Source organism: Salvelinus namaycush, chromosome 33 (assembly GCF_016432855.1).
Source record: "Salvelinus namaycush isolate Seneca chromosome 33, SaNama_1.0, whole genome shotgun sequence".
NCBI lineage: Eukaryota > Metazoa > Chordata > Actinopteri > Salmoniformes > Salmonidae > Salvelinus > Salvelinus namaycush.
In genome coordinates this window covers 17,959,626-17,983,337 of record NC_052339.1, presented here as the reverse complement: position 1 = coordinate 17,983,337, position 23,712 = coordinate 17,959,626, and the positions used below count along the sequence as shown (strand labels likewise).

At 43.4% G+C, this 23,712-nt stretch overlaps 1 protein-coding gene across 4 annotated transcripts in view; it reads left to right on the top strand.

The window, feature by feature from the left end:
* Positions 1 to 21,771, top strand: part of arhgap29a (Rho GTPase activating protein 29a) — an 81,168-nt gene extending 59,397 nt beyond the window's left edge. For 3 of the 4 annotated variants that reach the window (XM_038973307.1, XM_038973310.1, XM_038973309.1), the window contains 13 exons: positions 709 to 870; positions 1,513 to 1,650; positions 1,910 to 2,112; positions 3,323 to 3,507; positions 4,658 to 4,786; positions 5,916 to 6,014; positions 9,989 to 10,152; positions 15,826 to 16,014; positions 16,200 to 16,337; positions 16,579 to 16,814; positions 17,055 to 17,391; positions 18,964 to 19,072; positions 19,195 to 21,771. In XM_038973307.1, coding sequence (XP_038829235.1) covers positions 709 to 870; positions 1,513 to 1,650; positions 1,910 to 2,112; positions 3,323 to 3,507; positions 4,658 to 4,786; positions 5,916 to 6,014; positions 9,989 to 10,152; positions 15,826 to 16,014; positions 16,200 to 16,337; positions 16,579 to 16,814; positions 17,055 to 17,391; positions 18,964 to 19,072; positions 19,195 to 20,222 — 3,117 coding nt within the window. In that variant the 3' untranslated portion in view covers positions 20,223 to 21,771. The remainder of the gene's footprint in view (positions 1 to 708; positions 871 to 1,512; positions 1,651 to 1,909; positions 2,113 to 3,322; positions 3,508 to 4,657; positions 4,787 to 5,915; positions 6,015 to 9,988; positions 10,153 to 15,825; positions 16,015 to 16,199; positions 16,338 to 16,578; positions 16,815 to 17,054; positions 17,392 to 18,963; positions 19,073 to 19,194) is intronic. The other variant, XM_038973308.1, reaches the window with a different exon arrangement.
* The last annotated feature ends 1,941 nt before the right edge of the window (positions 21,772 to 23,712 follow it).

Here is a 23,712-nt window from a genome sequence, read left to right as displayed (position 1 = left end):
CTCTAAGGACTGGGTTGGTTAGTATGTATCTCTAAGGACTGGGTTGGTTAGTATGTATCTCTAAGGACTGGGTTGGTTAGTATGTATCTCTAAGGACTGGGTTGGTTAGTATGTATCTCTAAGGACTGGGTTGGTTAGTATGTATCTCTAAGGACTGGGTTGGTTAGTGTGTATCTCTAAAGACTGGGTTGGTTAGTGTGTATCTCTAAGGACTGGGTTGGTTAGTATGTATCTCTAAGGACTGTGTTGGTTAGTATGTACTGTATCTCTAAGGACTGTGTTGGTTAGTATGTATCTCTAAGGACTGGGTTGGTTAGTATGTATCTCTAAGGACTGGGTTGGTTAGTATGTATCTCTAAGGACTGGGTTGGTTAGTATGTATCTCTAAGGACTGGGTTGGTTAGTATGTATCTCTAAGGACTGGGTTGGTTAGTATGTATCTCCAAGGACTGGGTTGGTTAGTATGTATCTCTAAGGACTGGGTTGGTTAGTGTGTATCTCTAAGGACAGTTTATTTGTGTTGCCTTTGTGTGTTGTGGAACCATGTTTAGCCTTTGCAGTGTGAGAGAAAATTGGTTGAAAAGTGAACAATGATTAGGGCTGAGTCAACAATTTAGTAGCAGACATGTTTGTGTGTGTACATGTATGTGGTTTAGTGTGTTTGTTTACCTTGTGTTTCCCTTGTGTTAACGCTGTGTGTGTTTTCAGCATGAGGCGGACAGTGCCCTGAGGAAGGCCCGTGTTCTGCAGGCCCAGAGACAGGAGGAGTATGAGAAGGCCCGGGTGTCCACCAGCCGAGTAGAGGAGGAGCAGCTGGGAGCAGCCAAGCTGGAGAAGAGACGCAGGCTGGAGGAGGAGGCTCTGCAGAAGGTAAAATGTCTTGTCCCTAAGGTTTATAGCTCATCCATGTCATGTCTGAGGCCCATAGCTCACCTATGTCATCTCTGAGGCCCATAGTTCATCCATGTCATCTCTGTCCATAGCTTATCCTTGAGGCCCGTAGATCATCCCTGAAACACATAGCTCATCCCTTAGGCCCATAGTTACCCACTGAGGTTCAAGGCTTGAGGCCTAGGGTTACTGAAATACACAATCGAGTTAACATTTACAGTTACATTTTAGTCAATTAGTAGATGCTCTTATCCAGAGTTCTGAACAACTAACCCCTTTTTTATTTAAATCATGTATTTAACTAGGCAAGTCAGTTAAGAACAAATGCTTATTTACAACGGCCAAACCCGGACGACGCTGGGACAATTGTGCACCGCCCTATGGGACTCCCAATCATAGCCGGTTGTGATACAGCCTGGATTCGAACCAGGGTGTTTGTAGTTACACCTCTAGGACTGATATGCAGGGCCTTAGACCACTGCGCCACCCAGGAACCCATAACTGCTACATGGGAATCCACATTGACATATTGAAGATGTTACTCTTTTGATCACTGGATTGTAGTTGTGAGCAGTTCTGCTTGACATGTTACCCCCCCTCCCCCCACACTCTCTTCCATAGGCGGATGAGGCCAGAGACCACTGCAAGGCCTGTCTGACAGATGTAGGGGTGAAGAGAGTGGACCTGGCCAACACCAAGAGTGAGATCCTCACCCAATTACGAAAGCTGGTCTTCCAGTGTGACCTCACTCTGAAAGCGGTATGTTGACAAATACATCTTACAGGATCCAAATGTTTGAGTAAAATCAAATATTCCCCAAAATATAGTAGATAGTAATATAGTATGTCCAGTGACTACTAAAGGCCATTTTTGGACATTCTGTCTGGTGTAGATAATGTCATAAAAGAAGATACTGTAGATCTGGTGTAGGTGTAGATACTGTCTGGTGTAGATACTGTCTTTCTAATTTTATGGGTGCTGTATCTCATGGGCTTTCTCTGTGTGTACGTCTCCCCAGGTGACAGTGAATTGGTTCCAGCTCCAGCAGGCCCAGGTTGTGTCTCTACCCGTCAACCACCAGTCTCTGTGTGAGAGCGCCAAGCTGTACGAGCCGGGTCAGCGATACGTTGGCTTCGTCAGGAGTCTTCCTGCCCAGTCAGACAGACCCAGGGTGGAGTCCTACTCCTTCGACGCCACCGTCTCACACTGTAACAACGCAGGGTGAGGGGAACACTGGATGGATGCTGTGATTTTGATTATCCTACTACTTTGGCTTAAACTCACTCTTTGATCCTTAAATATAAATAGAGTGTGTGTGTGTGTGTGTGTGTGTGTGTGTGTGTGTGTGTGTGTGTGTGTGTGTGTGTGTGTGTGTGTGTGTGTGTGTGTGTGTGTGTGTGTGTGTGTGTGTGTGTGTGTGTGTGTGCCTAAAAACTTGTGATGCATCATCATAAATAGGATTGAGATCTCCATGAGTGCCATCATATGAACAAATGAGTGAGTTGCTCTCTGTGGGAGCAGGAAGATTGTGTTTTGAGAGAAAAAGCCTTATGGAGAATAGTATTATATTTTGTGATTTGCTGAGAGAACGAGTGACTGGGAGAGCGGGAGAGAGAGAGAGAGAGAGCTAGAGAGAGAGAAAGAGCGAGAGAGAGAAAGAGAGAGAGTTTTTTAGAGAGATTGTGTTAGAGAGGGGAACACAATTGAGTTTGGTCTGCAGGACTTCCTGAGGTAGTGACTGGTCATGGGAAAGAGAAAGAGAGAGAGAGGTGAAGAAAGAGGTAGGGGGAAGGGGAAAACTCTGTTTTCATAATACTATTTCAGGCCATGCCTTCGGACTGAAACACCAATCTAAGTTGTTCAATTCTTTTGCTGATCTGTGTACAGATATAAGATAGGCCCAAGTTTGCCCACTGGACCATTCTTAAGTTCATACAAAAAAATATCATTTTTAGCCCTTCCGTTCATGAGTGGTCGTCATAGACTCTGCTTGTGTAAGGATGTACGTAGTGAAACAGTGTGGACGTAGATACTTTGTTCTTGGTTTGTTTACTTCTCTGAGCAAAAGCAGTGGGGCGACACGGAGGGGAAGCAGGGGTTCATTATAGACCTATATCCTATAGACTGCCTATATGCACGTCCTTGTAGGAGGGCCCGTTGATTGGTATTAGATCCATTGATTATTAGTAGTCCGTTATCAATTTCCACATATGTGAATGTTGATTGGGCTGTTCATTTCAGGTTTCTGTTGATGTTAATGGGAATAATTAATTTCCTTTCTCAGCTATTCAGTTTGGTGATTATGTATGTAAAGGCTATGGATCCGTCCATGTGGGTTCATGTTGATTGATTACAGTACTGTCACAAGACACTGGATAATCTCTATGTTGCCTATAACGTGAGATGGAATGCTCATCTAAACTCTTCCCAGGTTGCCCCTCGCCAAGCGGTCGTTGAGCAGCACCCACTGCAGTACCCACAGTTCCCACGGTAACCTGTCTCAGATGTCCGTCACCTCTGGGGACTTCCTGGGGACCGACGAGGTGGAGAGCCCGGTCAACACACGGCCTGCCAAGATCTCTGAGAGACGGTCCAACAGCAGCACCGACATCCAAGGTAGTCTAGTGGTAGCCTAGTCATTTACATGCGGGTTTCTGATGAGGCTTGATCCTATAATACAGGTTAATAAACAACAAGAGGAAGGGATGATAACACTCACTTTTCTTTTAAAGATAGAGATCAAATCCAAATCAAATCAGATTGTATTTGTCGCATGCTTCGTAAACGACAGGTGTAAACTTACAGTGAAATGCTCACTTACGGGATCTTCCCAACAATGCAGAGAGAAAGAAAATAGAGAAATAATAAAATAGTAATAACACGTAATAATAAATACACAATGAGTAATGGTAACTTGGCTATATACACAGAGTACCAGTATCGTGTCAATTTACAGCGGTACGAGGTAAATTAGGTAGATATGTACACATAACTTGGGTGAGCGAGAGATAGAGAGAGTGTGTGTGTGTGTGTTGTGCTTGTGTTGGAGTGAGTGAGTCTGGAAGCATCCAGGTTGATCCAGTCCTCATCTGACTGTCTGTCATTCAGGGACACACACACCTTCACACACACTCTCACACACTCATTCACACGCACTCAGATCAGCTCATGACACTGATAGACTCATCTCACACTTCACTGCAGGCCAATTTAAGACTTAACCCCAAATATCTTTTTACTAGGCAAAACTTCCCTGTCATAATCTGTGGTAGATGTTGAATTACTTTTACAGTTTGGTAATCTCTGTCTTCTTCATGTCCAGGTCCTCATAGGCATTGAGAAAAGAATACATGTTTTGAATGTAAAAGAAATGCTTACATAATCAACCCATTCATGATAAATCATTTTTGTTTGTATTCGTTTGATGTGTACAGAGGTCTATGGGAGGATGATCTCCTTTTGTGATTATCAAGTGTTTCCATGTAAACCGCTTGATACTGAATTAATGTGTCCTCTATCCCACACATAACCCACTCATTATGCCTTTATCAATGAGGATGCAATTAGCCAGTCTAGTCCATGTTTCCTTGACTGAATTTGAATGAGCTGAATTTCTGAATAGCTACATTCATGCATTCATTTTGTTTAAAATGTTTCAATAACTAAATGTAAAAGATTTTCAGTTATGAATGATTGGATAAATGCAAATGTATTGGAAGAGTACAGTAACAGATGCAAAATGAGTATTTCCTATTGTGTGTTCCAGCTCTGAGGATCCAGGGCCCGTTCCGACCCTGGGGAACGGGCAGTCAGGGCGGGGGGATGTGCAGTGACTCAGAGAGCGCCGGAGGCAGCAGCGAGTCCAGATCCATGGACTCCCCCACCGCCAGCCCAGGTAAGGCCCCATCTCTCCACCCATCTCCTCCCTATATACCCTTCCTAGCCCAGGGCCATATCTCCACACAACCTTCTATCCATTGGCTTTGCAGCCACCTTCCAAACACCTGGCACCAACCAGCACCGCCCCGTCTGCCTTAGCTTTCATCACCTGTTGAAAGGAATTGATTGATGGTTGTTATGTCATAGCAGCCTCCCTCCTAGACGTGACAGAGACAGACGAAAAATAAAATAACCAGAGACAGAGACAGACAGTGGGAGCATGCCTGAGTCCTGAAGGTGTCTCTATAATACCCTGGAGAGGGACGTGATCTGTAAATAACAGTGACATTTTCTGGAGTTTTGGGTTATTCTGGTGTTGTTTTGTGTTGACTGTCTAATCGTGTTATGATGTGTTTCCTTCAAATGAATTATAGTTTTACAATCATGTTATAATCATACAAAACAAGCATTCCAGAGTGAGATGTTTTATTTAACTAGTTAAAGTTAATTTAACTGGATTAAGCAATCTGACTCGTTAGCACCTTTGGACTCATACAAATCTAGAATGATTGGAATGAGAGTTTGCTATCTAGTCAGTCCTATATTTCCAAAGTCCCCCAATGTCTGGAGAAATGTGGGGAATGTGGCCTATCACTTGTCTGATGTTGGCCTCTAGTCCAGGCCATTATCAGAACAGTAAGGGATCAACCAGAAGGGTTGATCATTGAATGTAGCTGTGAATCACCCAGAATGACTCGTGGGTGGTCCCCTGTTGGTCACCTGACCTCTTGCCATTGGAGGGTCCTGTGTTATAATAGCTGGACAGTCTTTGACAGTCGCTCAGTTCATACCAAGCCAGGCTTGAAGCTATTGCTAGAAAGGAGCAGACACTCTGAGATAACCTCCTAAAACCAAGGATCTACTAATAACTATAATATATAATAATATTATATAATAATATATGTGCCATTTAGCAGACACTTTCATCCAAAACGACCTACAGTCATGCGTGCTTACTGTATACAAATTATATTACTACTAGACCAGGCCTCGGTTAGACGGTGGACAGTAGTATTGAGTAGCTAGACAGTTGTATTGAGAAGTTACTATGAGAATATTTTGTGCGTTCACTGCCTCCTGCTTAGGTGACTTCAAGAGGAGATTACCCAGAACCCCCTCCACGGGGACCATGTCGTCAGCTGATGACCTGGACGAGAGAGAGCCGCCCTCGCCGTCAGACAACGGTGAGTCAGATAGTTCATTCATTTGATATGTTTCTATATGCTTGCTTTGGCAAAGGGAAGTTCAGGGAAGGTGTGTGTGTGTGTGTGTGTGTGTGTGTGTGTGTGTGTGTGTGTGTGTGTGTGTGTGTGTGTGTGTGTGTGTGTGTGTGTGTGTGTGTGTGTGTGTGTGTGTGTGTGTGTGTGTGTGTGTGTGTGTGTGTGTGTGGTAAAACAGTTGCTTGAAATGTCATAAGAGTATGTGGTAACAATTAGAGCATTAGTCCAGTAAATGTTGCTATTTTGAATCTCCATGGTGAACAAATCTACCGATGTGCCCTTGAGCTAGGCACTCAACCCTTATTGCTCCAAGGTCGCTGTTGATAATGGCAGACACTGGCCGCGACCTCAATCTCTGAGGGTGTCAGGGGGAGTTGGGATATGCAAAAAAACACATTTCCAATTGCACACATGCGTATAAGAGATCTTCTTTCTAAAACGCTATATATCCATTTTCAGAAATGTGGGTAAGTTAGCTTTTATTGTTAAAAGATCTTATGAATGAGATTGGTGTGTTTTTTCACTATCTAAAAATGGCATGGGGTTGTTTAAAGACAGACGTATTTGTTTGAAATGTATCATTGATGGTTTCATTTCAGAGACAAATAATCATGTTTTTTTGCAGAATGCTAAATATCCACCTCTCTCAGAGAAATATGTAGTACCGCTAGGTTTTACACAGTCAAATGTCACAAATAACTATATTTTTTATACATTTCTTTTTACCTTTATTTAACTAGGCAAGTCAGTTAAGAAAAAATTCTTATTTTCAATGACGGTCTAGGAACAGTGGGTTGAGTACCTTGTTCAGGGGTAGAATGACATATTTTTATCTTGTCAGCTCGGGATTTGATCTTGCAACCTTTCTGTGACTAGTCCAACGGTCTAACCACTAGGCTACCTGCCACCCCAAGTAACTGATACATTTGTGTAATCAACATAAAAAACTATGAATCAATACAGTAATAGATCTGTATGTAAAACATTACAGTGCCTTCAGAAAGTAGTCATACCCCTTGACTTATTCCACATTTTGTTGTGTTAACGCGTGAATTAAATAGATGTTTTGTTCTCACCCATCTACACACAATACCCAATAATGACAAAGTGAAAACATGTTTTCTGAAATTTGTGCAACTTTATTGAAAATAAAATACAGAAATATCACATTTACATAAGTATCCATACCCCTGAGTCAATTTTTTTTAGAATCACCATTGGCAATGATTACAGCTGTGAGTGTTTCTGAGTAAGTGGTGGCATGTAGTCTGGCGGTTAACAGCTTTGGGCCATGGCCTCCCGAGTGGTGCAGCAGTCTAAGGCACTGCATCGCAATGCTAGAGGCATCACTACAGACACGGGTTCGATTCCAGCCTGTGTCGCAGCCAGCCACGCCCGGGAGACCCATGAGGCGGCGCACAATTGGCACAGTGTTGTCCGGGTTAGGGGAGGGTTTGGCTGGCCGGGATGTCCTTGTCCCATCGTGCTCTAGCGACTCCTGTGGTGGGCAGGGTGCATCCACGGTTGCCAGTTGGACGGTGTTTCCTCCAACACATTGGTGCGGCTGGCTCCGTGTTAAGCGAGAAGTGTGTCAAGAAGCGGTGCAGCTTGGCAGGGTCGTGTTTTGGAGGACACATGGCTCTCGACCTTCGCCTCTCCCGAGTCCGTACGGGAGTTGCAGCGATGGGACAAGGCTGTAACTATCAATTGGATATCACGAAATTGGGAAGAAAAAGGGGTAAAAAAAATAAAACAGCATTTGGCCAGTGACCGAAAGGTTGCTTGTTTGAATACCTGAGCCGTCTAGATGAAAAATCTGTCGATGTGCCCTTAAGCAAGGCACTTAACCCTAATTGCTCCTGTAAGACGCTCTGAATAAGAGTGTCTTCCAAATGTAAGTCTCTAAGAGCTTTGCACACCTAGATTATACAATTATTATTTAAAAAAATGTCAAGCTCTGTCAAGTTGGTTGTTGATCATTGCTAGACAACCATTTTAAAGTCTTGCCATAGATTTTCAATCCAATTTAAGTCAAAACTGTAACTAAACCACTTAGGAACATTCAATGTCATCTTGGTAAGCAGCTCGAGTGTAGATTTGGCCTTGTGTTTTAAGTTATTGTCCTGCTAAAGGGGGAATTTGTCTCCCAGTGTCTGTTGGAAAGCAGACTGAACCAGGTTTTCCTTTAGGATTTTAACTGTGCTTAGCTCTATTCCTTTTCTTTTTATCCTAAAAAACTACCCAAGTCCTTGCCGATGACAAGCATACCTATAACATGATGCAGCCACCCCTGGGTTCAAAATATGGAGAGTGGTACTCAGTGATATGTTGTATTGGATTTTCCTAACACTAACAAGTACTTTGCCACATTTTTAGCATTTTTTATTTAGTGCCTTATTGCAAACAGGATACATGTTTTGGAATATTTTTATTCTGTACAGGCTTCCTTCCTTCTTTTCATTTTGTCATTTTGGTTAATATTGTAGAGTAACTACAATGTTGTTGATCCATCCTTAGTTTTCTCCTATCACAGCCATTAAACTGTTTCAAAGTCACCATTGGCCTCATGAAATCCCTGAGCGGTTTCCTTCTTATCTGGCAACTGAGTTAGGAAGGACTCCTTATCTGTTACGGTCGTCGTAATCCTCCTCCTCGGACGAGGAGGAGAGGCGAGAAGGATCAGACCAATATGCGGAGTGGTTTGTGTCCATGATTATTTTAATGAACAAATCACTGAACACTTACACATACAAAACAACAAACGTGACAAAACCGAAACGAACCGACAAACAGTCCCGTGTGGCACGAATACAGACACGAGATACAAACACCCACAGCAACCACGTGAATCACAGGCTGCCTAAGTATGATTCTCAATCAGGGACAACGATTGACAGCTGTCTCTGATTGAGAATCATACCCGGCCGAACACAAACAACCCAACAAGAAAATAACACCTCGACAACCCACCCCAACTCACGCCCTGACCAACTAAATAAACACAAGAAAAAGGAAAAACAGGTCAGGAACGTGACATTATCTTTGTAGTGGGTGTATATGTAGACGGTGTATATTTGGTGTATTGATACACCACCCGAACTGTTATTAATAGCTTCACTGTGCTCAAAGGGATATTCAATGTCTGCTTTTTTTAAATTTATACCCATCTACCAATAGGTGCCCTTCTTTGTGAGGCATAGGAAAACCTCCCTGGTCTTTGTGGTTGAATCTGTGTTTGAAATTCACTGCTCGACTGAGGGACCTTACAGATAATTGTATGTGTGGTGTACAGAGATGAGGTAGTCATTCAAAAATCATGTTAAACACTATTATTGCACACAGAGTGAGTCCATGTAACTTATTATGTGACCTGTTAAGAAATGTTTTACTCCTGAACTTATTTAGGCGTGCCATAACAAAAGGGTTGAATAGTTATTGACTCAAGACATTTCAGCTTTTCATTTTCTATGAATTTGTAAACATTTCTAAAAACATAATTCCACTTTGACATTATGTGGTATTGTGTGTCGGCCAGTGACACAAAATCTCAATTTAATCAATAAAATGTGGAAAAGTCAAGGGGTGTGAATACTTTCTAAAGGCACTGTACATTTGACATTTTAGTAATTTAGCAGATGCTCTTATCCAGAGCGACTTACAGTTAGTGTATTCATCTTAAGATAGGTGTTACAACCACATATCACAGTCAAACATACAGTATACAAACTTCCATTCCAGCTAAACAATGGAGTTTTGCATAAGCATCCAACAAAATTATGATTATAATTAATATTACACTCACTGAGCAAAACAACGTTTGGACCAACAACAGAACAGACCAATAATACTGAGAGTGATGCTTTTAATGGAGATGATACTGACTCCCTCCCTCTCTCTCTCGCTTTCTTTCCCTCCTCTCCGTCTCTTCTCTCCCTCAGGTCTGAGTGAGATGCTGATAGAGACAGCCAGTTCCCCAGGTCCGTTCCGTAACACCCAGATGTCCAAGGCAGCCCAGACACACAAGCTGAGGAAGCTGAGGGCCCTGTCCAAGTGCAGAGAGTGTGATAGTCTGGTGGTCTTCCATGGGGCTGAGTGTGAGGAGGTGAGTGCAGTGGTTCTCAATCTGGGGTGCTCTACCCCTGGAAGTACCTGGCCACCGGGGGGAATTGGAAAGACTCTTAAGACCATAGGCCTAATGATCAATGGAACATGAGGGGGTACTTCAGGTAGAGCAAAATGTGATTTGGGGTACAGTAAGTAACCAAATAAGACATACTGGCGCCGAAGAACATGGCTGACATTTTACATTCTCCCAACCAATTGTGCTATTTTGTCATTTTTTTTTGAGTTTTGTGTAACTTATTTTTTTTACATATTTTGTACATAATGTTGCTGTTACCGTCTCTTATGACCGAAAATAACTTCTGGACATCAGAAAAGCGATTACTCACCATGGACTGGAAGAAACTTTTTCCTTTAACGAGTCCGACAAGAAGGATATCCTGCTTTCACTGGAACAGGCCCAGATCCACGCCTTTTGCGTGAAGAAAAGACGCCGGAAAAGGGGACGCAGATCGGGGATCCTTCTGAGAATCCGGAGGCGAGCGAGTAAACTCCCAATGCCTTCCATTCTTCTTGCTAACGTGCGGTCATTGGAAAATAAAATTGATGACCTACGATTAAGATTATCCTACCAATGGGACATTCAAAACTGTAACATCTTATGTTTCACCGAGACGTGGCTGAACGAAAGATACGGACAATATAGAGCTGGCAGGATTTTTCATGCACCGGCAGAACAGAGACGCTACCTCTGGTAAGACGAGGGGTGGGGGTGTGTGTCTTTTTGTCAATAACAGCTGGTGCGCGATGTCTAATAAGAAGTCTTAAGGTATTGCTCGCCTGAGGTAGAGTACATTATGATAAGCTGCAGACCTTATTATCTACCAAGAGAGTTCTCATCTGTATTATTTGTAGCTGTCTATTTACCACCACAAAACAAAGCTGGCACTAAGACTGCTCTCAACCAACTCTATAAGGCCATAAGCAAAGAAGAAAATGCTCACCCAGAAGCGGCGCATCTAGTGGCCGGTTACTTTACTGCAGGCAAACTTAAATCAGTTGTACCAAATTTTTACCAGCATGTCATATGTGCAACCAGGGGGGAAAAATCCTAGACCATCTTTACTCCACACACAGAGATGCATACAAAGCTCTCCCGCGCCCTCCATTTGGCAAATCTGACCATAATTCTATCCTCCTGATTCCTGCTTACAAGCAAAAACTAAAGCAGGAAGTACCAGTGATTCGCTCAAGTGGTCAGATGACGCGGATGTTAAACTACAGGACTGTTTTGCTAGCACAGACTGGAATATGTGCCAGGATACATCCAATTGCATTGAGGAATACACCACCTCAGTCATCGGCATCATCAATAAGTGCATCGATGACGTCGTCCCCTCAGTGACTGTACGTACATATCCCAACCAGAAGCCATGGATTACAGGCAACATTCGCATCGAGCTAAAGGCTAGAGCTGCCGCTTTCAAGGAGTGGGAGACTAATCCGGACGCTTTTAAGAAATCCCGCTATGCCCTCAGACGAACCATCAAACAAGCAAAGCGTCAACGCAGGATTAAAATTGAATCCTACTACACCAGCTCTGACGCTCGTCGGATGTGACAGGGCTTGAAAACTATTACGGACTACAAAGGGAAACCCAGACGCGAGCTGCCCAGTGACGTGAGCCTACCAAACGAGCTAAATGCCTTTTATGCTCACTTCGAGGCAAGCAACACTGAAGCATGCACGAGAGCACCAGCTGTTCTGGATGACTGTGTGATAACGCTCTCGGTAGCCGATGTGAACAAAATCTTTAAACAGGTAAACATTCACCAAGCCGCAGACAGATTACCAGGACGTGTACTCAAAACATGCGCGGACCAACTGTCAAGTGTCTTCACTGACATTTTAAACCTCTCCCTGACCGAGTCTGTAATACCTACATGTTTCAAGCAGACCACCATAGTCCCTGTGCCTAAGGAAGTGAAGGTAACCTGCCTAAATGATTACCGCCCTGTGGCACTCATCTCTCATGTTGGTAGCCATGAAGTGCTTTGAAAGGCTTGTCATGGCTCACCTCAACAGCATCCTCCCGGACACCCTAGACCCACTCCAATTCGCATACCGCCCCAACAGATCCACAGATGACGCAATCTCAATCGCACTCCACACTGCCCTTTCTCACCTGGACAAAAGGAACACCTATGTAAGAATGCTGTTTATTGACTACAGCTCAGCGTTCAACACCATAGTGCCCACGAAGCTCATCACTAAGCTAAGGACTCTAGGACTAAACACCTCCCTCTGCAAATGGATCCTGGACTTCCTGATGGGCCACCCTCAGGTGGTAAGAGTAGGCAACAACACGTCTGCCACACTGATCCTTAACACTTGGGCCCCTCATGGGTGTGTACTTAGTCCCCTCCTGTATTCCCTGTTCACCCACAACTGCGTGGCCAAACACAGTGGTTGGCCTGATCACTGACAACGATGAGACGGCCTATAGGGAGGAGGTCAGAGAACTGGCAGTGTGGTGCCAGAACAAAAACCTCTCCCTCAATGTAAGCAAGACAAAGGAGCTGATCGTGGACTACAGGAAAATGCGGGCCGAACAGGCCTCCATTAACATCAACGGGGCTGTAGTGGAGCGGGTCGAGAGTTTCAAGTTCCTTGATGTCCACATCACCAACGAACTATCATGGTCCAAACATACCAAGACAGTGGTGAAGAGGGCACGACAAAACCTTTTCCCCCCCAGATCCTCAAAAGATTCTACAGCTGCACCATTGAGAGCATCCTGGCCAGTTGCATCACCGCTTGGTATGGCAACTGCTTGTCATCTGACAATAAGGAGCTACAGAGGGCAGTGTGAGCAGCCCGGTACATCACTGGGGCCAAACTTCCTGCCATCCAGGACCTATATAATAGGCGGTGTCAGAGGAAAGCCCATAAAATTGTCAAAGACTCCAGTCACCCAAGTTCTAGACTGTTTTCTCTGCTACTGCATGGCAAGCGGTACCGGAGCGCCAAGTCTAGGACCAAAAGGCTCCTAACAGCTTCTACCCCCAAGCCAATAGACTGCTGAACAATTCATAAAAATCGCCACCAGACAATTTACATTGACTGACCCCCCTGCGCTGCTACTCACTGTTTGTTTGTTGCCTCTTAGATGTCGACCGATTAATCGGAATGGCCGATTAATTAGGGCCAGTTTCAAGTTTTAATAACAATCGGTAATCGGCATTTTGGACACCGATTACATTGCATTCCACGAGGAGACTGCGTGGCAGGCTGACTACCTGTTATGCGAGTGCAACAAGGAGCCAAGGTAAGGTGCTAGCTAGCATTAAACTTATCTTATAAAAAACAATCAATCTTAACATAATCCCTAGTTAACTACACATGGTTGATTCTATTACTAGTTTATCTAGCTTGCATATAATCGATGCAGTGCCTGTTCATTTATCATTGAATCACAGCCTACTTCGCCAAACAGGTGATTTAACAAGCGCATTCGCGAAAAAAGCCCTGTCGTTGCACCAATGTGTACCTAACCATAAACACCTTTCTTAAAATCAATACACAAGTATATATTTTTAAACCTGCATATTTAGTTAATATTGCCTGCTCACATGAATTTCTTTTAACTAGGGAAATTGTGTCACTTCTCTTGCAGAGTCAGGGTAACAACAGAGTCAGGGTAACGTTATAAGCAGCAGTTTGGAACTCCTGGCTCATTGCGAACTGTGTGAAGACCATTTCTTCCTAACAAAGACAGCCAACTTCGCCAAACGGGGGATGATTTAACAAAAGCGCATTTGCCAAAAAAGCACAATCGTTGCATGAATATAAACATCAATGCATTTCTTATATTTTTTAAAACCTGCATATTTAGTTAAAAGAAATTCATGTTAGTAGGCAATATTAACTAGGGAAATTGTGTCACTTCTCTTACGTTCATTGCACGTAGAGTCAGGGTATATGCAACAGTTTGGGCCACCTGGCTCGTTGCGAACTAATTTGCCAGAATTTTACATAAGTATGACATAACATTGAAGGTTGTGCAATGTAACAGCAATATTTATACTTATGGATGCCACCCATTAGATAAAATACGGAACGGTTCCGTATTTCACTAAAAGAATAAACGTTTTGTTTTCGAAATGATCGTTTCCGGATTTGACCATATTAATGACCTAAGGCTCGTATTTCTGTGTGTTATTATATTATAATTAAGTCTATAATTTGATAGAGCAGGCTGACTGAGCGGTGGTAGGCAGCAGCAGGCTCGTAAGCATTCATTCAAACAGCACTTTCCTGCGTTTGCCAGCAGCTCTTCGCAATGCTTCAAGCATTGCGCTGTTTATGACTTCAAGCCTATCAACTCCCGAGATTAGGCTGGCAATACTAAAGTACCTATGAGAACATCCAATAGTCAAAGGTATTTGAAATACAAATGGTATAGAGAGAAATAGTCCTATAATAACTACAACCTAAAATGTCTTACCTGGGAATATTGAAGACTCATGTTAAAAGGAACCACCAGCTTTCATATGTTCTCATGTTCTGAGCAAGAAACTTAAACGTTAGCTTTTTTACATGGCACATATTGCACTTTTACTTTCTTCTCCAACACTTTGTTGTTGCATTATTTAAACTGAATTGAACATGTTTCATTATTTGTTTGAGACTAAATTGACTTTATTGATGTATTATATTAAGTTAAAATAAAGGTGTTCATTGTTCATTCAGTATTGTTGTAATTGTCATTATTACAAATATATATATATATATATATATATATATATATATATATATATATATATATATATATATATATAAAAATCCGCCGATTAATCGGTATCGGGTTTTTTGGTCCTCCAATAATCGGTATCGGTATCGGCGTTGAAAAATCGGTCGACCTCTATTACCTATGCATAGTCACTTCGCCCCCACCTACATGTACAGATTACCTCAACTAGCCTGTATCCCTGCACACTGACTCGGTACCGGTGCCCCCTGTATATAGCCTCGTTATTCTTATTGTGTTACTTTTATTAATACTTTTTATTTTATCCTACATGGTAAATATTTTCTTCTTCTTGAACTGCACTGTTGGTTAAGGGCTTGTAAGTAAAGTCTACACTTTACTGTATTCGGTATTCGGCACTTGTGGCAAATAAAGTTTGATTTGATTATCACCAATAGGAAAGAGGTTGAGATGACAAGTAGCCACACAGGGGCTGAATGAGAGTCCACAGACCATCAGTTGTCATTTAGAGTGACCTCTCCATCATCCAGCACTAGGTATTTGGACTCATTAAAAGGGGACGTGCAGCGGAAACCAAAGACCTTTTGTTACCCTCTGGGAGCCTGTACGATCCTCTTGTTAGAATGTTCTCTCAGCTCTGTTTATTTTAGATAGAGTTGCATTACATATTTATGGAAACATTCATATTTGAATACATTGGAACAGGACAGCGAAAGGTGGTTACTTGAGGGGAATGGTTATTTAGACGATTATGTAACACTGTGGTTCTGTGTGGCTCTGTGAAAGTGGGGTGCTAGCAACGTCAAGGTCGTGGGATCAATTCCCACAGGGATCACATACACTTACTGAAATATATGCACTCACTGCTAAGTGGCATATATGTACAGTATTATTGCTAGCTGACATGGATATTCACTCTTTGACTCCTCTGCTGTTTCCCAGTGCTCCCTGGCCTGCCATAAGAAGTGTCTGGAGACTCTGGCCATCCAGTGTGGTCATAAGAAACTCCAGGGTAGACTGCACCTCTTTGGTGTTGACTTCACCCAGGCAGCTAGGAACAACCCAGATGGTATTCCTTTCATCATCAGGAAGTGTACCTCGGAGATTGAGAATAGAGCGCTGGACATCAAGGTAACATTATGCTAGCTTTTTGAAGTAAGATTATGTAGCCTAGCTATAGTATAGCTAATATTCTCTATTGTTTCAGGCGTCATCCACCCCAGTTTAAAAAAAATTGAATATCTCCGTTTTTTGCTGCTAAGTAATGATTTTTAGGAGAATAAAATGGGCTGCTGTGTTATGTCTTGGTTGTCCAGGGGATCTATCGTGTGAATGGGGCCAAGTCTCGTGTGGAGAAGCTCTGTCAGGCATTTGAGAACGGCAAGGACCTGGTGGAGCTATCTGACCTTTACCCCCATGACATCAGCAACGTGCTCAAACTTTACCTGAGACAGGTGGGTTTCACACACACACACAATTCTTCAGGACAAGATATTTGCTGGTTACAGAGTACATCAGACAGACCACACACTAGCCCAATAATATTTACTTATCTTCCTGCTCTTCATTCATTGCTAGTTTATACTCCCAAATGCTTATCTCTTTGTCTCCAGTCCTGTCTGTTGTATATTTGTCTTCATATTTTTGTCATTCCAGTTTAAAATTAACTTCCATGTTTATTTTCTCTCCCTGCAGCTTCCAGAGCCTCTCATCCTGTTCCGTTTCTACAACGACTTCATCGGCCTGGCCAAGGAGAGCCAGAACATCATCGTGGACGAGGTGGAGGCATCCAGGGTCAGCCCCGCCTCCCTGACCCCTCCACAGGTCAGCGTGGAGCTCAACCGGGTCCTCTTCAAGATCAAAGACCTCCTGAGACAGCTGCCCCCGGCCCACTACAAGACCCTGCAGTTCCTCATCCAACACCTGCACAGGTACCGAATCTATTCAGAGAATTTAAATGAGTTAACAAGCGCTCACAACTGACTTTCACCTAAATCATTTACTGATTTCAATGGGACACTTTGAGTTAAATCAGCGGATCTCAAGGCAGAATACAACCCTATAAATACATACACAACTTAAAACCCACAAAGTAACAACAAAAAACTGCAACAGCAGTAACAATGAACCAGAAGTCCACCTTCATATTTCATCCTTCCTCACCTCTGTAGGGTGACCGAGCAGGCGGAGGAGAACAAGATGACAGCCAGTAACCTAGGTATCATCTTCGGCCCCACGCTCATCAAACCAAGACAGACGGACGCCGAGGTGTCCCTGTCCTCCCTGGTGGACTACCCCTACCAGGCACTCATCGTGGAGCTCCTCATCAGACACTATCAGATGATCTTTGATGCCCCCCTCAGCCCTCTGCCACGGCCCCAGGGCCCACCAGGCCCCTCTGGGGAGGGCTCTCCTCTGAAGGGTCCGGACGCTAACCCTTGCCTCACCCCTCAGGAGAAGGAGCAGCTTCTCAGCAGACACTCCAAGTCTCTAGTAGACATTAAGGAGGTGAGTGACTTGTCTGATCCCATATTAAAATAGAAGTCAATAGAAATATGATTAACCTCAGCACTGACTACAATACATAACATGGCCAAAAGTATGTGGAAAATCTGCTCGTCGAAAATCTCATTCCAAATTCATGGGCATTAATACGGAGTTGTTCCCCACTTTGCTGCTATAACAGCCTACACTCTTCTGGGAAGGCTTTCCACTAGATGTTGGAACATTGCTGTGGGGACTTGCTTCCATTCAGCCACAAGAGCATTAGTGGGGTCGGGCACTGATTTTGGGTGATTAGACCTTGCAGTCGGCGTTCCAATTCATTCCAAAGGTGGGGTTGAGGTCAGGGCTCTGCAGGCCAGTCAAGTTCTTTCACAACGATCTCGACAAACAATTTCTGTATGGACCTCGCTTTGTGCACGGGGACATTGTCATGCTGAAACAGGTCCTTCCCCAAACTGTTGCCACAAAGTTGGACGCAGAGAATCGTCTAGAACGTCATTATATGCTGTAGCATAAAGATTTTTCATCTGGGCCTTACCTGAACCATGAAAAACAGCCCCAGACCATTATTCCCCTTCCACCAAAATTTACAGTTGACACTATGCATTCGGGCAGGTATCGTTCTCCTAGCATCCACCAAACCCAGATTCGTTCATCGGACTGCCGGATGGTGAAGCGGGATTCATCACTCCAGAGAACGCATTGCCACTGCTCCAGAGTCCAATGGTGGCGAGCTTTACACCACTCCAGCCGATGCTTTGCATTGCACATGGTGATCTTAGGCTTGTGTGCGGCTGCTCGGCCATGGAAACCCCTTTCATGAAGCTCCAGACAAACAGTTAGTGTGCTGACGTTGCTTCAGGAGGCAGTTTGGAACTAGTGAGTGTTGCAACCGAGGACAGACGATTTATGCACTTCAGCATTCGGCGGTCCCGTTCTGTGAGCTTGTGTGGCCTACAACTTTGCGGCTGAACCATTGTTGCTCCTTGATGTTTCTACTTCACAATAACAGCACTTACAGTTGACCGGGGCAGCTCTAGCAGGGCAGACATTTGACGAACTGACTTCTTGGAAAGGTGGCATCCTATGACGGTGCCACATTGAAAGTCACTGAGCTCTTCAGTACCGGCCATTCTACTGCCAATGTTTGTCTGTGGAGATTGCATGACCGTGTGCTCGATTTTATACACCTGTCAGCAACTGGTATAGCTGAAATAGCCAAATCCACTAATTTGAAGGGTTGTCTACATACTTTTGTCCATTCTACTGCCAATGTTTGTCTGTGGAGATTGCATGACTGTGTGCTCGATTTTATACACCTGTCAGCGACTGGTATAGCTGACATAGCCGAATCCACTAATTTGAAGGGTTGTCTACATACTTTTGTCCATGAAGTGTACCTCACCATCCATATGTTACAGATCTAGCTACTACTACTGACTGAAACAGTAATGATTCTGACTCTGACTCTCTCTCTCTCTCTCTCTCTCTCTCTTGCCCCCAACCCCCCTCTCTTTCTCTCCTTTGTGTTTTTCCCTCTCTGTCCATCTGTTTCCTGTCCTCTGTCCATTGCAGCAGAGCTCTAAAGTGTATAAGCGTCATTCCTCCATAATCCCCTCCACCCATTTAATGGACGAGGTCAGAGAGGGGAAACCCAGGCCTGATGGGAGGGACTATGCACCTGGTCAGTATTACCCCACTATAGCTGGCCACACTGAGACCATAGATACACTGTGTACCATAGCCTACTTTGACGTATCACTCCCTGCTACTTTATTACTGACGTGTCTCCTCTTTACTCTGTAGGAGTGGACGAGGACTCAGAGCAACTCAACGGGCTCCTGTCTGGCAGCGTCCCTGAGGTCCAGAGAGCAGAGGGAGAGAGGGACAGGGGGGAGAGGGGTCTTACCCGGGCCCGCCACACCACTTCCCGGGTCCACCTCCGCCACCCCCGCTCCAAGCTTGTCTCCCGACCCATGAGCATGCCTGCCGAACGCCTCCTGAACCCCGCCCACGGCGTGGATGAGAGGAATGCCAGGAACACCGCTGACCTGGACAGCGAGGACGTTACCGGGAGCGCCGGGAGCATTGCGCGGGACCAGTCAATTGAGGAGGTGTCGGAGGACGAGAAGCCAAAGTCGAGGGCGAGCAGCCACTATCGGAGCACGTTCATCGACACGGGGACGTTGCGTAGGACCTGGGACAGACAGTACAAGCATTATGACATCACCCCCAGGACAGCTAAGATCATTACCAACCTGCCTACAGCAGACAAAGAGGTGGAGGAGTCGACCACAAGCCTCTCCACTTCTGTACCATCATCCTCTTCCATCTACCCCAACAGACCCTACACCATCGCAGTGAGGCCGGGCAGGACTCTGAAACGGGAGGAGAACGTGTGCGAGTACAGCTCTGTGCCCACTGCGTTCAGGCCCCCCCGGACTCTACAGCCACCGCCTGGAACCTTCTACAAACCCCCCTCGGGGAGCAAGGACAAAGTGTTAGGGGACGCGCCGCAAAAGAAGCATGCCGAGGCAGCTAACAGCGCAGAGGAGGAAGAACAGGAGGACGACGATGATGATGATGATGATGACGAAGATGAGGAGGAAGAGGAGATGGGTCTGGAGGTCTCTGTAGACGAGCCCTCTGTGGATGAAGACAATGTGGATGAGGACACTGAGGCTCCGCAGCAGGCTGCAGGCTCCTCTCTGTCCCTGCCCCAATCCCCCAGCTCCAGCCCTGAGGACCTCAGTGACGAGGCCAAGCCCGTGTACCAGAGACTACGGGCCAGACGCTTGCAGGAGTTCGAGCACCGCGAGGCCCATTTTGTATGACCGTATTTATCGCCATTACTCACAGGTCGTCATTATAATTAATCAAGAGTCATTTTCCTTCTATGATTAGGATTGAAATGGTCAAATCTGTATAATATGTGCCATATTGTATAAGAAGAAGAAACAACTTCAAATCCTTTCATGAACGGTGAAAACAATTACCCACGGAAGTGTTATATATATTAATATATTCCTTGTTATCTTTTTTGGAGTTCCGTAGTTGGTGCTGGAAGGAACTGTTGTACTGCAGGTCCCCAAAAATGAAGACAGGACGCACTTAGTTAACTACATAACAATGGCTGTATTATAAGTCACTTCACCTATTCTAGGTTTCTGTAAAAGGTCTGTATAAAGAAAGCCACATAATCAAAACGTGCTTCCAGTACCCAATCACTACAAATGTTAAAGAAATAGTTCATTTCCCAAAAGTTAAATCCATCATTGTAGATTTATATGTACAGTATTTTTAACATACGGCTCAATACAAAGTAATGCCAGGATAGCATGTTTTTCTCTCTTTTAAACTGTGCAATTACTTTTTATTAAAGAAATATCATACTGTATCTGTTGTATAAAGTTTTGGTACACTGTATTTGTATGTTTATATGCCAAAAAATATTATTTCAACAACTGTTACAGTATAGTGTGTATCGCCACTTTATCAAAACTGAATTTGACGCACTTACTTAATCCAGTCTTTCACAGTTATTTTATGCATTACACATATTTCTACTTTTTGTAATGCAGTATTTTGTATACAGTATTACTTTTGTATACAGTCATTTGAAAAGTTACAATGTTTAATGTATGCTTTATCAAACCTGAAACTGCATGTGTTGCTTGTTTAACGTGGATGAATAACTCTTATTTATCTTTGACTTGATTGACACATTATATGTGGAAAGTGTCTGTATGTAAGTCAATGGAGATATGCTTCAAAACCACACTTCAACCAAACATCAACCTGCTCCTTTTAGACGTTTACCTGGAAGGTAACAACCTAACAACTCAACTGAAAAACATTGAATAATATAATTAGAGGTCAGTCAGGTCGTTTCTGGCCTGTTGTAAGAAGTCTATCACAATATTACGATGGGCCAAAGCTGTTCTCTTTTTGAAAGTACTATTTAGTTCAGTCAGTGCTGACCAGATATTTTAATCATATCAATTATACTCTCACTTTGTACAGGTTATAAGTACCAGTAAGTGCTACATTCATGTAAATGGTATATCCGTCTATATTTTATAAATATTATCTATAAGGGTCTTTGCAGATTGTCTCCAATGTATTAAATCCCTTTCATTGTACAAACTGGTACATACGAACATACACCTTTTTGTAACTTATTAAATATAGTTGACAACTTCCAAACATGTTTCTGTAATCTTTTGTATTCCCACACCTACAATATAGATAGTTGATAACCCAGATTTTGGAGCCTAGGTCAATTCCTAGTTGATGTGAATAAATGGAGCGTAAGAGGTAGAAACCATAACATGTAGACCCTATTTTTTTCCCCATAACCTTCAATAAAATGATCCCTCTCTTTCTCGGGTGGTTGTCAGGTCATTCAGGTCTCTGTGAAAATGGATGAGCGGTGTTAGCAGGCTCTGAGGCATTGAGAAAGAAGATTAAATCAATCAGATTAACTATTCGCTGGGTCTGTAGTTACTAAAGGAACTGCGTGGTTAGCTGTTAGCACCAGACATGGGACACACAACGCAACGTCCTGGGTTACTTTATACTCACTGCTAGATGGTACTCCACGGTTCTATTCTTCTGAAGTAAGTGGTCTTTCATGTTCTTGAGGTGTCCTATATAGTTGTGTTACTAGTCTGTTCATTCACGTGTAATAGCTATGCTTGCTAGGACAGCCTATGTTGCGGTTGTAAAATCTGTATGCTCCTGGGAATTCTTAAAGCAACCAAATCCTATCGTCAACATCTCAACCTTGTTGCTAACAGCATGCACAGATGTTTATTTAACAAACACATTTGGTATATCAAAGTCAGAAGAGGGGAATACATCTTGATACAACACCAGTTAAGGATTTTACATTGTGCTTAACATATACTACTGGCGGCAGGTAACGTTTGCTTAGCAATTAAGAGCGTTGGGCCACATAACGAAAGATCGCTGGTTAGAATCCCTGAGCCAACTAGGTGAAAGATCTGCCGATGTGCCCTTGAGTAAGGCATTTAACCCTAATTGCTCCTGTAAATCGCTCTGGATTTTTAGAGCGTCTGCTAAATGACTAAAATGTAAATGTAAAATGTACTACTAGTGCTACCAGTAAATGTAACTACTAGTAGTGCTACCAGTAAATGTAACTACTAGTAGTACTACCGGTAAATGTAACTACTAGTAGTGCTACCAGTAAATGTAACTACTAGTAGTACTACCAGTAAATGTAACTACTAGTACTACCAGTAAATGTAACTACTAGTACTACCAGTAAATGTAACTACTATTACTACCAGTAAATGTAACTACTAGTAGTGCTACCAGTAAATGTAACTACTAGTAGCGCTACCAGTAAATGTAACTACTAGTAGTACTACCAGTAAATGTAACTACTAGTACTACCAGTAAATGTAACTACTATTACTACCAGTAAATGTAACTACTAGTAGTGCTACCAGTAAATGTAACTACTAGTAGCGCTACCAGTAAATGTAACTACTAGTAGTACTACCATTAACTATAGTTTTAAGTGACAGAATGCATCCTTTAATTGCAGTCTTCCTGTGCTCTCCTGGGTTCCCCTGAGGCCATAGAGATGGAGTTGTCAATTAGTCTGTACATGTGCCATACATCGTAGTGAGGTTGTTGACCCTAAAAAGCAGCTGATTACTGCACCTGTGGCTGCACATACTCACACTAATTGAGTTAGGCACTGTACTTACAATAGTAGCAGTACTCTGACACTGTAACGGTATCATTTTCATTCAGCCTAACCAGCAGGATGTTTACTAGATCAGACTATGTACAATTTATTTATTTGCGATATCTGACAACTAGAGGTTGACAGAACAGCACCATTAATCAGTCAGATTTTCAAAAGACTGAATTGTTATATTATTACAGTAATCCATTCTGCAAGCAGTCAGTCCACTGGGAGTAGTGGCCATTATGTGTGCGTTATTATGTCATCACATGACATAAACAGCTCAGCCAATGAGAGTTGTTCTTCCCTCCCTATTGTTATATACTGATTGGCATGACCTAGAAAAGCGCTTTGCCCTTCCCACCCTCGCTCCCCATGTGATACACTTGTCTACTTCAATCAGTATCAAAACACTCTGGAACTAGGAGTAGCCCAGCATGCTTCTCAGCGCATGGAAGGATTACTTCCTGTTCTGTGGTCCTAGAATCATATGAAACTGGAACTGTTCTATCTGTATGATATTCAGTGAGAAACAGATTGTTTAAGGATTTGGAAATGTGTTAATTATGTCAACGTTGTGAGGTGGTTGTTTGGTGGTTGTA